Consider the following 16,685-nt stretch of genomic DNA (forward strand, 5'->3'; position numbering starts at 1 on the left):
ATAGTGTCTATAATACTGTAAGGGGTTCTTCTACATAGAAGACCATAGTAAATCCCAGGACATAGTGTCTATAATACTGTAAGGGGTTCTTCTACATAGATCATAGTAAATCCCAGATCATAGTGTCTATAATACTGTAAGGGGTTCTTCTACATAGATCATAGGAAATCCCAGGTCATAGTGTCTATAATACTGTAAGGGGTTCTTCTACATAGATCATAGGAAATCCCAGGTCATAGTGTCTATAATACTGTAAGGGGTCTTCTACATAGAATATCATAGTAAATCCCAGGACATAGTGTCTATAATACTGTAAGGGGTTCTTCTACATAGAAGACCATAGGAAATCCCAGGTCATAGTGTCTATAATACTGTAAGGGGTTCTACTACATAGAAGCTCATAGTAAATCCCAGGTCATAGTGTCTATAATACTGTAAGGGGTTATTCTACATAGATCATAGTAAATCCCAGGTCATAGTGTCTATAATACTGTAAGGGGTTCTTCTACATAGATCATAGTAAATCCCAGGTCATAATGTCTATAATACTGTAAGGGGTTCTTCTCCATAGAAGCTCATAGTAAATCCCAGGTCATAGTGTCTATAATACTGTAAGGGGTTCTTCTCCATAAAAGACCATAGTAAATCCCAGGTCATAGTGTCTATAATACTGTAAGGGGTTCTTCTACATAGAAGACCATAGTAAATCCCAGGTCATAGTGTCTATAATACTGTAAGGGGTTATTCTACATAGAAGCTCATAGTAAATCCCAGGCCATAGTGTCTATAATACTGTAAGGGGTTCTTCTACATAGATCATAGTAAATCCCAGGTCATAGTGTCTATAATACTGTACGGGGTTCTTCTCCATAGAAGCTCATAGTAAATCCCAGGCCATAGTGTCTATAATACTGTAAGGGGGTCTTCTACATAGACCATAGTAAATCCCAGGTCATAGTGTCTATAATACTGTAAGGGGTTCTTCTACATAGAAGCTCATAGTAAATCCCAGGTCATAGTGTCTATAATACTGTAAGGGGTTCTTCTCCATAAAAGACCATAGTAAATCCCAGGTCATAGTGTCTATAATACTGTAAGGGGTTATTCTACATAGATCATAGTAAATCCCAGGTCATAGTGTCTATAATACTGTAAGGGGTTCTTCTCCATAGAAGCTCATAGTAAATCCCAGGCCATAGTGTCTATAATACTGTAAGGGGTTCTTCTACATAGACCATAGTAAATCCCAGGTCATAGTGTCTATAATACTGTACGGGGTTCTTCTCCATAGAAGCTCATAGGAAAACCCAGGTCATAGTGTCTATAATACTGTAAGGGGTTCTTCTACATAGATCATAGTAAATCCCAGGTCATAGTGTCTATAATACTGTAAGGGGTTCTTCTACATAGAAGCTCATAGGAAAACCCAGGTCATAGTGTCTATAATACTGTAAGGGGTTATTCTACATAGATCATAGTAAATCCCAGGTCATAGTGTCTATAATACTGTAAGGGGTTCTTCTCCATAGAAGCTCATAGTAAATCCCAGGCCATAGTGTCTATAATACTGTAAGGGGGTCTTCTACATAGACCATAGGAAATCCCAGGTCATAGTGTCTATAATACTGTAAGGGGTTCTTCTACATAGAAGCTCATAGGAAAACCCAGGTCATAGTGTCTATAATACTGTAAGGGGTTATTCTACATAGATCATAGTAAAACCCAGGTCATAGTGTCTATAATACTGTAAGGGGTTCTTCTACATAGATCATAGGAAATCCCAGGTCTTAGTGTCTATAATACTGTAAGGGGTTCTTCTCCATAAAAGACCATAGGAAATCCCAGGTCATAGTGTCTATAATACTGTAAGGGGTTCTTCTCCATAAAAGACCATAGTAAATCCCAGGTCATAATGTCTATAATACTGTAAGGGGTTATTCTACATAGATCATAGGAAATCCCAGGTCATAGTGTCTATAATACTGTAAGGGGGTCTTCTACATAGATCATAGGAAATCCCAGGTCATAGTGTCTATAATACTGTAAGGGGTTCTTCTACATAGAAGACCATAGTAAAACCCAGGTCATAGTGTCTATAATACTGTAAGGGGTTCTTCTACATAGATCATAGGAAATCCCAGGTCTTAGTGTCTATAATACTGTAAGGGGGTCTTCTACATAGATCATAGTAAATCCCAGGTCATAGTGTCTATAATACTGTAAGTGGTTCTTCTACATAGAAGACCATAGTAAAACCCAGGTCATAGTGTCTATAATACTGTAAGGGGTTATTCTACATAGATCATAGGAAATCCCAGGTCATAGTGTCTATAATACTGTAAGGGGTTCTTCTACATAGAAGCTCATAGGAAATCCCAGGTCATAGTGTCTATAATACTGTAAGGGGTTCTTCTCCATAGAAGCTCATAGTAAATCCCAGGACATAGTGTCTATAATACTGTAAGGGGGTCTTCTACATAGATCATAGTAAATCCCAGGTCATAGTGTCTATAATACTGTAAGTGGTTCTTCTACATAGAAGACCATAGTAAAACCCAGGTCATAGTGTCTATAATACTGTAAGGGGTTATTCTACATAGATCATAGGAAATCCCAGGTCATAGTGTCTATAATACTGTAAGGGGTTCTTCTACATAGAAGCTCATAGGAAATCCCAGGTCATAGTGTCTATAATACTGTAAGGGGTTCTTCTACATAGAAGACCATAGTAAAACCCAGGTCACAGTGTCTATAATACTGTAATACGCTCACATATAGGTGCTGTCACAAACGACATACTCCACACAGTTGTCACTGACTTGTTGGATATTCATTTCCCAGTGAGCAAACCATTTCTGTACTTCATAGAAATGCCTTTTTATTTATACATTTTGGTCAATAAAACTCATGAATGCAACTGTGTATATCAAATAGTTTTGTGTTTTACTTGTAGCCCTGGTTGTCCTGGAAATAAAATGGTAAAACACGTCATTGTGAGGCTAAATAAAGTGGACTGGCAGACAAATGAAAAGTAGATTTTTGCCGGGGTCTCAGGACCGATAGGGTTAACAAGGAAACACGACTGCATCGGCAAGATCATCACCACCAAGAGACAAACCAAATGAAGGAAGCAATTTAAGTAATACTACTTGATGTTGCCATGTAACATAGTAGCATAAAAAGGTAGACACTCATGAGCAAGATTAGTCAACTTCAAAACAAACACACCAGTTATGAGGGCATGCGTATAAAGACATTCACATGAGAAAAAATAGACTATAAAACAGAAAAAAGTGACCTGATCATCTTGACTTCCATCTGAAAGAGAGGAGAGAGAGAGGGAGACAAAGAGAGAGAGAGAGACAGAGACAGAGACAGAGAGATAGAGAGAGAGAGAGCGAGAGAGAGAGAGAGAGAGAGAGAGAGAGAGAGAGAGAGACAAAGAGAGAGGCAGAGAGACAAAGAGAGGCAGAGAGGAGAGAGAGACAAGGAGAGAGACAGAAAGAGAGAGAGAGAGATAGAGACAGAGAGACAGAGACAGAGAGCGTGAGACAGAGACAAAGAGAGAGAAGAGAGAGAGAGACACAAAGACAGAGGCAGAGAGACAAAGAGAGGCAGAGAGACAGAGAGAGAGGCAGAGAGACAAAGAGAGACAGAGAGAGAGGCAGAGAGACAGGCAGAGAGAGGAGAGAGGCAAGGAGAGGAGAGAGAGGAGACAGAGAAACAGAGGGAGAGGCAGAGAGACAAAGAGAGGCAGAGAGACAGAGAGAGAGGCAGAGAGACAGAGAGGCAGAGAGAGAGGAGACAGAGAGACAGAGAGAGAGGCAGAGAGACAAAGAGAGGCAGAGAGAGAGAGACAAAGAGAGAGGAGAGAGAAAGAGTCATCAACTAAGCAGTTCAAGTAAATAGAACAACTCCTTCCAGCTGATCAATTTGCAGTAAATGCTACAGTAGTGATGCTGGGAGGGTGATGCTACAGTAGTGATGCTGGGAGGGTGATGGTAGAGTAGTGATGCTGGGAGGGTGATGGTAGAGTAGTGATGCTGGGAGGGTGATGCTACAGTAGTGATGCTGGGAGGGTGATGGTAGAGTAGTGATGCTGGGAGGGTGATGGTACAGTAGTGATGCTGGGAGGGTGATGGTACAGCAGTGATGCTGGGAGGGTGATGGTACAGCAGTGATGCTGGGAGGGTGATGGGACAGTAGTGATGCTGGGAGGGTGATGCTACAGTAGTGATGCTGGGAGGGTGATGCTACAGTAGTGATGCTGGGAGGGTGATGGTAGAGTAGTGATGCTGGGAGGGTGATGGTAGAGTAGTGATGCTAGGAGGGTGATGCTACAGTAGTGATGCTGGGAGGGTGATGGTAGAGTAGTGATACTGGGAGGGTGATGCTACAGTAGTGATGCTGGGAGGGTGATGCTACAGTAGTGATGCTGGGAGGGTGATGGTAGAGTAGTGATGCTGGGAGGGTGATGGTACAGTAGTGATGCTGGGAGGGTGATGCTACAGTAGTGATGCTGGGAAGGTGATGCTACAGTAGTGATGCTGGGAGGGTGATGCTACAGTAGTGATGCTGGGAGGGTGATGCTACAGTAGTGATGCTGGGAGGGTGATGCTACAGTAGTGATGCTGGGAGGGTGATGCTACAGTAGTGATGCTGGGAGGGTGATGCTACAGTAGTGATGCTGGGAGGGTGATGCTACAGTAGTGATGCTGGGGGGGTGATGGTAAAAGAGGCCCACAGTGAGCCAGACTCACAGGGACAGACAGGGGCTGAAGTCATGAATGTTTCATCAACATGTATAATTCATTATGAAAATGACTCCTAATCCTTCCTCTTCGTCTTTAATATCAGCCCTACTTTCAGAGGAGATAATTCATGTTTTTAATCCAGTAAATGGCCATACTGCTCCTAGAATGGCTGGTGATGATGCATTGCTCCAAATGGGGAGTATAACTACAGGATCAGCAAAGAGACAATTCTATATCATATACCATTCATCGGCCATTCTATGTGATTTCACTCCATATAAGTAACGAAAAGCCAATTTTATACTCCCCCACTCAAATATAATACAGTATCTATGTGGAATAGGTGACATGGAAGTCAATGGAAGGGGCAATCAGCAGTTGCCTCATGATTTCTGGGGAATTAAAATAAATTCATGATATGTACCCAAATATTATTGAACAATATAAAGTATAATGCCTTATGAGCTTATTAGTTCAACTATTGTACCCAATCAAAACCCCAAATATAAGCTTGTATTCATTCGATGTTTGTAAACAAAGTAAATGTAGACCAAAAAAAAACGATATAACCAGAAAACATTATTAAAACTATAACTTTGATATGATGCATCCATAGCTCTGTCTATGAATTTGAGAGAGTGGTTACATTTATCCAGCCCCCACTCCTCAGCCTTTAACCCGAAACAAAGGGGCGGGGAGTAACTTTGTAATTGTTTTTACTGCTGATGGTTGCTTTAATTATGAGACAAAAATAATACTGTCGACGATTAGTTCTGGTGATGAACAAAGTAAAAGTCTTTATAAAACCTATTGCGTCTCCACTGATGAAGAAGTCTATAGGGGAGATATAGTACATAAGGGATTGTTATTGTACCCCTGAGATGAAAGAGAATAAGGGCTTTGATCATAAAAGGTAGTCCGAAAAAGATCTGAGGTTTCTTTGGAAGTGTCGATTTCTCAGAAAACAATATAACAATGGTATGGCCCAGAAAAAAAAATCTGGAAACAGCTCTAGATTCTTCAATGAGCTGAGAAACAGACAAAATGACAGAGTTTTTTATAAAACAAGAAGAAAAAAATGAAGTAAACTCAAACAGAAAACATACAGACTGTGTAACTCATGCTGAGGCCTGAGGAGACAAAAAAAAGATAAGCGAAGGAAGATGAGGAATCAGAAGACAACAAAAGAAAAAGCTGGTAGAAGTTTGTGCTCATGCAAAAACTTACAGCACGGAGACAGAACAAAATTTGTATTGTAGACGTGTGACAGAGAAAAACGAAAAAGCCAATTTTAATAAATAAATAACCAGATGATGAACATGTGCTCTTGTTCCAGATAGTGCTGGATGAGTAAGAGTACGATGGACGCACGTCTGGTAAGTGATAGCTACCTGGGATGAGGTCATCCTCCTCGAACGTGGACATGGTCATGCTGGTGAGCTGGTGCCGCGTCTCCCTCTTCTCCCGCAGGATCTGCTGGAAGGTCCTCAGGCACTTCAGTCTCCGCACCTCCCTCTGGCTCATCTCCAGGGGGTCTTCTTTTGGTTCTGCCTCTCCCGCTGCCTCTCCCTCAGGGGCTGCAGGGGTATCTGGGACATCTGCTTCTGTGTTGGGCTGCGGAGGCGACAGCGGTGGGGGTTCGTCTCCCCGCTTCTCCTGCGGTGCAGGCTCCTCAGCGGAGAAGGAAAGCGAAAGGGACTCTGCAGTGGTGCATTGCGATAGCGAGGTGTTGAGAGTGGGGGCGTCTGTTGGGCCCTGGGGCAAAGGAGACGCTCCCTTTTCCTCTGATTCTATATGGGGTGGGGAGAAGGTAGGCTCTGGACCAGCTGAGGAAAGGTCTAGACCTGGGTGGTAAATATTGTGTCCAGGGTAGGGAAGGGGAGAAGTTTTGCAAGGGTCATCATGGTCCTGTGGGAGGCCGTCACTGATCTCTTCTGGTAGAAGTTCACTGGGGGAGGGTTCTGAGGGAGCAGAGGAGAGAACACTGGTATGGATCTGTCCCTCTGTGTCGTCCGTGGCCCCTGGATTCACCCCCTCCTCTTGGGATGTTTGAGACATATCTGCATGGGGTAAGTCCATGTGAGGCTCATCAAAGAGGCTTGTGGGTAGTTCCACCTCGCTCTCGACTCCAGGACTCTGGGCAGTTCCGGGTTCTTCCAGCTTGCGTAGCGCATCCCGCAGGGCAGAACTGAAGTCCAACACAGCTTGGCCGATCCGCTTCACATTAAAACCCATGTTTTGGATCTCTGTGCTGTTAGGGCGAGGGAGGCGGCCGTCCAGGTCTGGAATAACTCTTTCCTCTCTCCCTCTGACCAATGAAATGCCTGTTTTATCCCCTCTGACCGATGGAATGTCTGTTTCAGCTGCAATGCTGTGGCTCAGTAAGGAGCTCTCAGTCCAGGTACAAGTTCCATCTGTAGACTCTTCAGTCATGCCACACTCATAGCCAGAATAAGTCTCCTGGAAACTATCGACTTTGGAGTCAGTTGTGTAGCTGAGATCTGTGGGGGGATCTGAGTGACTGTACCCTTCCACCTCATCAGTATGTCCTTCCACTGAGTGGTAACCAGAGCTCTGGTGATATGCGTAATCAGCAGCACACTCGTACCCCAGGCGGTGGTCCTCTGTGTGGGCATCGGTCGGAAATTGAGTACCAGGCTGTGGTTTTGGCCTCCGTCTATGGGCGCGCCACTCTTCATGGCTGGAGGTGCTGGCGGGGTTGTAGTGTAGTCCAGACTGGAGGGAGAGGCGGTCCGAGCTTCCTGTGGAGGACAGGCCCAGGGTACCGGTACTGTACCCCCCTGAGCCCCTGTACCGGCTCCCTGTCCCCTCCAAGCAGGCAGGCCCCTCTCCCTCTTGCTCTTCCAGACTCCCCTGTCTGGAGTAAGAGCTCTCTTCATGCCACCTAGTCTCCCCAGACCCACCATGCTGTGGGCCAGCACCGCCCAAGCCCTCTACCGCAGCAGCCCTACTACTACCACTAGCTCCACCATGCCCTGCGCCGTGTCTGGACAAGGGCCTCTCGAGGTCAGACTCTGAATTGGGGCTGTGTCCTGAGGACAGGGAGCTGATGCTGGGGAAGTCCTGGCCGTCCTGCTGCTCCAGGTAGCCAAAGCTCAGCTTCTTGATGATGGTGGGTTCTGGGATGTCTGAGCTGTGTTCCGATGAGTCCTCCGTCTCAACCTCCTCCTGTTCCTGTTCCTGGCCCTCAAGCTCAACTGACTCTGTGCATGGCGAGACTGTGGTAGACGTTTCTTCTAACGTTGGCAAGTGGAACTCAACTGGCATTCCATGTATGCTGTGGCGTTCGCTGAAGACTGACGGTCGGCAGACATTGGAATCTGAAGGCTCCATCTGCCTGCCCAAATTGCCATAAGCGCTGACAGGCCTCTGGCGAGGGGTTAAGAGTGACCCGTCGCTGCCCAGTGCTGCCCCAGTCCAAGCCCCACCCCCTGGACTGCCACTGGCCTTGTTTCCCGAGCGAATACCCTCTATCTCCAGGAGCACAGCATCCACACAGGAAGATACCTCCTCAACAGAGCCACGGACAGACTTAAGGTAGTCCCGCAGGTCTGAGATCTCCTCCTGGATCTTGTTGATCCCTCTTAGCTCCTTTAGGATGTGCTCGATGATGGCGCTAGACTCTTCTTCCTCATATTCCTCCTCCCCCTGGTCTTCTTCCTCGTCCTCCTCCAGCAGAGTATCGTGCCGAATTCTGTAATCCACATAGTCGCCCATAGAAACAGGCCTTTTTGGTTCTGCACGTGTCCTAGTGAATTCACCCTTACCTCCTTCTGCTCCTGCCACTGCGCCAAACCCAGAACCGTTCATGTTTGGACCAATCCGGTTATGGTGTTGAGCTTCTCTTCTGCATTCTGGGATTGTTCGAATCCCTGCCGGGATGATCCATTTCTGGTGTTTGGGTGTTCGTCTCGGTTCCGGGACAGTCCTGATCCCATCTGGGATGATCCATTTCTGCTTCCGTGGAGATTGGCAGCTGCTACTGTTGTGCTGCAGAGTGCAAGGGATCCTGACACAGCCCTCTCTGTTCAGCTCCACCTCCCCAACACAGGATGCCCCTGACACCCCTCGATGTGCCTTACCGTTGGGGACCCTCGAGGAGCAAGCTTCCTCTCTGGGCCCACACCTCGCAAAAATATATGTCCCTTCCTTTCTCTTCTCCTGCACCTCTCCTCCCCCCTCCTCCTCAATCCCAGCATTGTTACGGTCTAGGGTGGGTACTTCCTGTCCTGATCCTTGGAGCAGGCGGTGGATCTTCTCCCGGATGACAAGAGCTACCCTGGGGTTGGGGGCCCTCTTTTTGCGAACCTTCTCCTTGGTGTCCACTTTGGAGGCGACACCTGTTCTGTGTTGTCCATTGAAGCGGTTCCTGGAGAACATCTTCTGGGACAAAAGGGGAGGGCTCCTACCCTCAGGTGTCCCCCCACATTGTTGCTGGAGTCACATTACAGGAGAAGGCCAGCATCTAAGTCCGAGAGAACAGACTCACAGGTGCCTATTCAGCTGCACCTATCAAGAACTTTAGTTCATAGATAAAAGACACAAAATCAAGATAAAACACAGCTTTACGGTTAGAACATATTAAGCCTCTGATGAATATCACAGGAAAGCCAAGTGACTCCAGTCACCTTTCTGTACACATTTCCTCTCCTTTCCCATCGAAGCACGGTGGAAGAGACATAAAATATGATCAGAACTGAAAGTACTATAGCTCATTTAGTTCCACGAAGCAGACAAGACAGAAAATAGGAGGAATTTGTGATCTATAGCATACTAGATAAATGCTGTATAAATGTTTTCTATACACATGCTTTCTTTGGCATGGCATTTCCACTAATGGAAATGGTTATTCACAGAACCAATCGGGTTCAAGTACCCAGCTCTTGGGATTCTATAGAGTAAGTAAGTACCACACCTAATTCTTTGAGCCAGAAACTCTCTAGTTTTAATTCATTTACCGAACCATTAGGCCGTATTGCTACTCTGCCATTACCGTCTAAAGGCCCATTCTGAAAGAGGAGTTTCTGTCATAACGAGTTGGGCAGAACAGAATCAATCAGAGTTCATTTAAATCTTATGATGGGACGGCATTGGTTTGGCCATGGAATAGGAATACAATTATCTGAGTAACTAATTGAATTCCAGAATGTAATTGGAAAAAAGGTAGAAGAACATTTAATAATAAAATAGAAAAACATGACATCCTGTTATATCAGGAATGTGACATATTTTACCGACATGGAGTCAATGGAATGTGGAATCTGATGAACTGTGTTCTGTGTTCCATGTTCCGTGTTCCTAAGCGCTTTCTACTCAAACCTACTTCAGGGTCCCTCTCACTAATATGAGAGGAACAGTTATGCAATATATTCCCTCTGTTCAACTGAAGCCTGTCTTCTCCGGGGCCCTGATGACCGTGTAATTGCCTTGACTACAGCAGTAATTGCTCTCATTCCTCCACCACTCCATCTCAGACCCTTGACTAGACAGAAAGCAAATCCTGTAGCTAAACTGGTCCTTCACAAGGCAGTTAAGCCCCACTGACAGAAGTGCGTGCACACACACACACACACACACACACACACACACACACACACACACACACACACACACACACACACACACACACACACACACACACACACACACACACACACACACACACACACACACACACACACACACACACACACACTCTCAGAGAACATGGTTCGGTTAGGGTGCAGTATTATACCTGGGGGTACAAAAATATCAGAATTCACATGATGTACTTTCAGAGGTACACAAACCTATAATCTAACATGGTACTTGTTCAGTACTTTTTAAGGGTACATGTATGGATAATCTTGTATAGTGGTAAATTTTTGTACCCAATATTTTGAGTATAAACGTACAATCATTACACACTCAAAAAAAAAAAAAGCACATCATTAAACATATTTCCCATCATGCTCTTTTGTAAGTTCATTTTTGGAATGTGTTTTTGCATGCATATTGATTCATTGATTGATCTTATGCTGCACAAAGATTAATACCATACAAAACAATTTTTTTGTAATTGTAATTATCACACCCAGTACAGAGATGGTTACACCTGTTTAAATGGTTTAGGTAGTCTCAATTATACATTGTCCCGACCTTGGAAGTCATTATAAATGTATGTTGCGGGTGATTAACCTCTTATGGCTCAAAAATCAGCAGTAAGTATAAGCAGTGGAAAGAGGTGGCCATTTCAAACGGCCTCGTACTCAATTCTTGCTCGTACAATATTCATATTATTTATTACCTTTGGATAGAAAACACCTTCTAGTTTCTAAAACAGGTTTAATTATTTCTCTAAGTGAAACATAACTCTTTTTACAGCCCATTTTCTGTAAAAAGTGACATTTCCAAGAAGCTATGTCTCTCTTCAAGATACTCTCTATAAAAGGCCTTGGCACTTAGGACTGTACAAACACGTCACACATCTTCCCCTGGTTGTCATGCGGAAGTGAGAGAAAAAATGACTTGATTATCTCTGTCAGGGACTGAAAAGAACCTCTTTGAGTGATAAGTGCGCACTTTATATTTTTTTCTGGGCGCGAAGTAGGAACTGGACTGCGCTCCTGGAAAACACTCGTTATAGGTGAATATGACCTCCAGCTTCGATTTTCTTTGATACATGTCACAAAATCATCCTAAAGTATGTTTTTTCAATATACTTTAATTATATTATTGAAATTTATTCTGGACTTTAGACGTGATGCGACGCAAGAATTTTGTCAAGACGGAGAGGTTAGCACGGCATGGCCAGTGTGTCATGCTAATTCAACAGGGACATCGTTCGTTCTAGGTCCAAATGAACACGGTTCTGAACAAAGGACCCTTTGGAGAACATTCTGATGGAAAATCAACAAAGATAAGGACCCAATTTGGGATGCTTTTTCATATATCTGTCGAACTGTGCTATCGCTAGCGTTTGACTAGAATCAATGCTGCTGTGTGTTAGCTATTGTAGTAAGCTAATATAACGATATATTGTGTTTTCGCTGTAAAACACTTCAGAAATCGGAAATATTGTCTGTATTCACAAGATCTTTCTCTTTCATTAGCTATCCACCATATATTTTTCTGAAATCTTTTCTGATGTGAAATTAGTAGTTGACGTTGGTGTCTGTTTTCTCTGGCTACTGCCGTGCGATTTCTGACTGTAGCTATGATGGTGGCTAAGATGGTAGCAGTAATGTAAAACTGATTTATAGCTAAAATATTCAACTTTTTCGAACAAAACATAGATTTATTGTGTAACATGTTATAGGACTGTCATCTGAGGGAGTTTTTTCTAGGTTATTTAGGTTAGTTCTAGGTTAGTTAGGTTGGCTTTGCATGCTAGCTGCATGCTAGCTGCATGCTACCGGTGCTGTGAAAAATATCTGTCTCTCTTTTTGTATTTGGTGGTGAGCTAACATGAATATATGTGGTGTTTTCGCTGTAAAACATTTAAAGAATCTGAAATATTGTCTGTATTCACAAGATCTTTCTCTTTCATTAGCTATCCACCATATATTTCTCTGAAATCTTTTCTGATGTGAAATTAGTAGTTGACGTTGGTGTCTGTTTTCTCTGGCTACTGCCGTGCGATTTCTGACTGTAGCTATGATGGTGGCTAAGATGGTAGCAGTAATGTAAAACTGATTTATAGCTAAAATATGCATTTTTTTTGAACAAAACATAGATTTATTGTGTAACATGTTATAGGACTGTCATCTGAGGTAGTTTTTTCTAGGTTATTTAGGTTGGTTTTAGGTTAGTTAGGTTGGCTTGTGCATGCTACTTCATCCTACTTGTGCTGTGAAAAATGTCTGTCCTCTTTTTTATTTGGTGGTGAGCTAACATAAATATATGTGGTGTTTTCTCTGTAAAACATTTAAAAAATCGGACATGTTGGCTGGATTGACAAGATGTTTATCTTTCAAATGCTGTATTGGACTTGTTAATGTGTGAAAGTTAAATATTTTACAAAAATAGATTTTGAATTTCGCGCCCTGCACTTGCAGTGGCTGTTGTCATATTAATCCCGATGTCGGGCTTGCAGCCTGAAGAAGTTAAAAGTTCAAATTTTGGGGATATCTTAACTGGCTGGATTCCAATAGAAATTACATATCACTCTGCCAACCAGCATAATATGAGTTGCCTGATGTGGTTTGCAAACGAGGAGTTTCAGACCACTGTGATGGGTAGGGCTGGCACAATTACCGTTATAACCGTGTAACCGATGGTCATAATTAAACAATAAGACCCGAGTGGCTGTGGTATTTGGACAATATATCACAGCTAAATGCACAACGCAACGCGGAGTGCCTGGGTACAGCCCTTAGCCATCATTAACAAATTTAAAGAATATTACACCACAACAAACCTGTCAAGAGAGAGCCACCCACCAAAACTCACAGACCAGGCAAGGAGGGCATTAATCAGAGGCAACAAAGAGACCAAAGATAACCCTGAAGGAGCTGCAAAGCTCCACAGCGGAGATTGGAGTCTCTGTTCATAGGACCACTTTAAGTCGTACACTCCACAGAGCTGGGCTTTACAGAAGAGTGGCCAGAAAAATGCCATTGTTTAAAGAAAAAAATAAGCAAACACATTTGGTGTTTGCCAAAAGACATGTGGGAGACTCGCAAAACATATGGAAGAAGGTACTCTGAAGGTAAGTAGTATACGAGGCTTTGGTGACAAAATAGATGGCACTGTGATAGACTGCATCCAATTTCCTGAGTAGAGTGTTGGAGGCTATTTTGTAATTGACATCACCGAAGTCAAGGATTGGTAAGATAGTCAGTTTTACAAGGGTATGTTTGGCAGCATGAGTGAAGGAGGCTTTGTTGTGAAATAAGAAGCCGATTCTAGATTTAACATTGGATTGGAGATGCTTGATGTGAGCCCGGAGGGAGAGTTTACAGTCTAGCCAGACACCTAGGTATTTGTAGTTGTCCACATATTCTAAGTCAGAACCTTCCAGAGAAGTGATGCTAGTCGGGCGGGCGGGTGCAGGTGTGGTGGAAAATCGTCTTAAAAAATATAACACTTACAAGAACTTGTGAATTCAATAAAGGCTTTTAATACAAGATATCAGAAGCCGTGCTTGTCCGCGGAACAACCCACTTCCCTAAGCACTGGCTCTGTTCTTATACACATACACCATATGAGTCCACCCTATATGCAAATTAAGTTACTTCCCTCAGTCCATCTGCCACCATTATCTTTCAGTTTAAGCTTCCTGCTTGTTCACACCCAATAACGCCCATGTCTGCTTTCAGGTAGGTTATAATGGTGGCAGGACCCCTTCATGTCCTAAAAATAATATATGTCCATCTATCCTATGGGCCTATGTCTTTGGCCTTCGTACTTATGTTTAGTTTGGTGTGCTCTTCGGCATGTTTGCCCTTATTAGGAACAGCAGACTATGTGTCCCTCTAACATTAGTATGTCTAGCTGTCCTATGCACTTAAGTGTCGCCTTCTCCTCCTGTGGTCTGATGTACACATGTTTTTGCTCTATAGTATTATATCTGTCCCTATATGTGACAATAACTACCACACAGGCGGCGATAGGTTGAAGAGCATGCATTTCATTTTACTAGCATTTAAGAGCAGTTGGAGGCCACGGAAGGAGTGTTGTATGGCGTTGAAGCTCGTTTGTAGGTTTGTTAACACAGTGTCCAAAAAGGGCCAGATGTATACAGAATGGTGTCGTCAGCATAGAGGTGGATCCGAGAATCACCAGCAGCAAGAGCGACATCATTGAAATATACAGAGAAAAGAGTCGGCCCGAGAATTGAACCCCCATAGAGACTGCCAGAGTTCTGTACAACAGGCCCTCCGATTTGACACACTAAACTCTATCTGAGAAGTAGTTAGTGAAACAGGCGAGGCAGTCATTTGAGAAACCAAGGCTGTTGAGTCTGCCGATAAGAATGGGGTGATTGATAGAGTCGGAAGCCTTGGCCAGGAAAATGAAGACAGCTGCACATTACTGTCTTTTATCGATGGCAGTTATGATATAGTTTAGGACCTTAAGCGTGGCTGAGGTGCACCCATGACCAGCTTGGAAACCAGATTGCATAGCAGAGAAGGTACGGTGGGATTCGAAATGGTCGATGATCTGTGTGTTCACTTGGCTTTGGAATAGTTTAGAAAGGCAGGGCAGGATGGATATAGGTCTGTAAAAAGATTGGGTCTAGAGTGTCTCCCCCTTTGAAGAGGGTGATGACCGAGGCCGATTTCCAATCTTTAGGTATCTCAGACGATACGAAAGAGAAGTTGAACAGACTAGTAAATAGGGGTTGCAACAATGGCGGCAGATCATTTTAGGAAAAGAGGGTCCAGATTGTCTAGCCCAGCTGATTTGTAGGGGTCCAGATTTTGCAGCTCTTTCAGAACATCAGCTGTCTGGATTCGTGTGAGGGAGAAGCGGGGGGGGGGGGGGGGCTTGGGCCATTTGCTTGGGGGGGTGCGGAGCTGTGTGCCGGGTTAGGGGTAGCCTGGAGGAGAGCATGGCCAGCCGTAGAGAAATGCTTATTGAAATTCTATATTATCGTGGATTTATCAGTGGTGACAGTGTTTCCTAGTCTCAGTGCTGTGGGCAGCTGGGAGGAGGTGCTCTTATTCTCCATGGACTTTACAGTGTCCCAAAACTTTTTGGAATTAGTGCTGCAGGATGCACATTTCTGTTTGAAGAAGCTAGCCTTTGCTTTACTAACTGACTGTGTGTATTGGTTCCTGACTTCCCTGAAAAGTTCGATGCTAGTGCAGTACGCCACAGGATGTTTTTGTGCTGGTCAAGGGCAGTCAAGTCTGGGGTGAAACAAGGGCTATATCTGTTCTTAGTTGTACATTTTTGAAGGGGCATGCTTATTTAAGATGGTGAGGAAAGCACTTTGAAAGAACAACCAGGGATCCTCTACTGACGGGATGAGGTCAACATCCTTCCAGGATACCCGGGCCAGGTCGATTAGAAAGGCCTGCTCGCAGAAGTGTTTTAGGGAACTTTTGAGGGGTGTTCGTTTGACCGCAGACCCATAACGGATGCAGGCAATGAGGCAGTGAGATCCTGGTTGAAAACAGCAGAGGTGTATTTAGAGGGCAAGTTGGTCAGGATGATATCTATGAGAGTGCCCATGTTTACGGATTTAGGGTTGTACCTGGTAGGTTCCTTGATCATTTGTGTGAGATTGAGGGCATCTAGTTTAGATTGTAGGACGGTCGGGGTGTTAAGCATATCCCAATTTAGGTCACTTAGCAGTACGAACTCTGACTTTGGGTGGTACTGGTAAATCTAAAATTGACTTGAAAGTAGGGCTGGGCGATATATCGAGTTGATGTTTTAGCGCGATATGTAAAATGTCTGTATGCATTGTGCTTGAACAACTGGACCCGCCTGCAGTGCTTTGGGCTCAGGCTTCACCTCGCCATCGGTAACGTGTGACGTTGGATAATTAAAGTCTATTCAAAAAAGTGATTCTTCAGGCCAGCTGTAGGCTGATGTGTCAGTAGTTGTGTCATTCTGCCAATCCAATAGCAAATAACCACAGGCTGTTTTAATTATAACAACAATTGAACTAAATTAATACATTTTCAATCAAAATGATTATGCTGTATATAAATTACATATTCAAAAAGCTAGTGGTCAAACATTCCTAAACAATAGAATAGACGTGTAGGTGTGTGTTGTTCATTTGTGTTGCTCATTTGTGTTGTTCATTTGCTTTGCACAAATAGGCCTTGAAGCCTTGTATATTTTTTTATTTTAATAAAGAAAATCCAGTTAAGAATTATGTCTTGGCCTTTTTTAATTTGTTTAGAGAAAAACAAGAAATCGAGATATCTATCGTGAATCGTCCAAACCTCAGATTTTTTTAAAGATGTTACT

General features: G+C 43.6%; 1 protein-coding gene across 1 annotated transcript in view; it reads right to left on the minus strand.

The window, feature by feature from the left end:
* Positions 1-16,685, minus strand: part of LOC139544968 (protein unc-13 homolog B-like) — a 133,530-nt gene that overhangs the window by 88,595 nt on the left and 28,250 nt on the right. The window contains exons 2-3 of the mRNA XM_071352221.1: positions 6,146-9,294; positions 3,299-3,318 (exon numbers count right to left, since the gene is read on the minus strand). Of these exons, the coding sequence (XP_071208322.1) occupies positions 3,299-3,318; positions 6,146-9,155 (3,030 nt within the window). The 5' untranslated portion in view covers positions 9,156-9,294. The remainder of the gene's footprint in view (positions 1-3,298; positions 3,319-6,145; positions 9,295-16,685) is intronic.

This window comes from Salvelinus alpinus, chromosome 19, assembly GCF_045679555.1.
Source record: "Salvelinus alpinus chromosome 19, SLU_Salpinus.1, whole genome shotgun sequence".
NCBI lineage: Eukaryota > Metazoa > Chordata > Actinopteri > Salmoniformes > Salmonidae > Salvelinus > Salvelinus alpinus.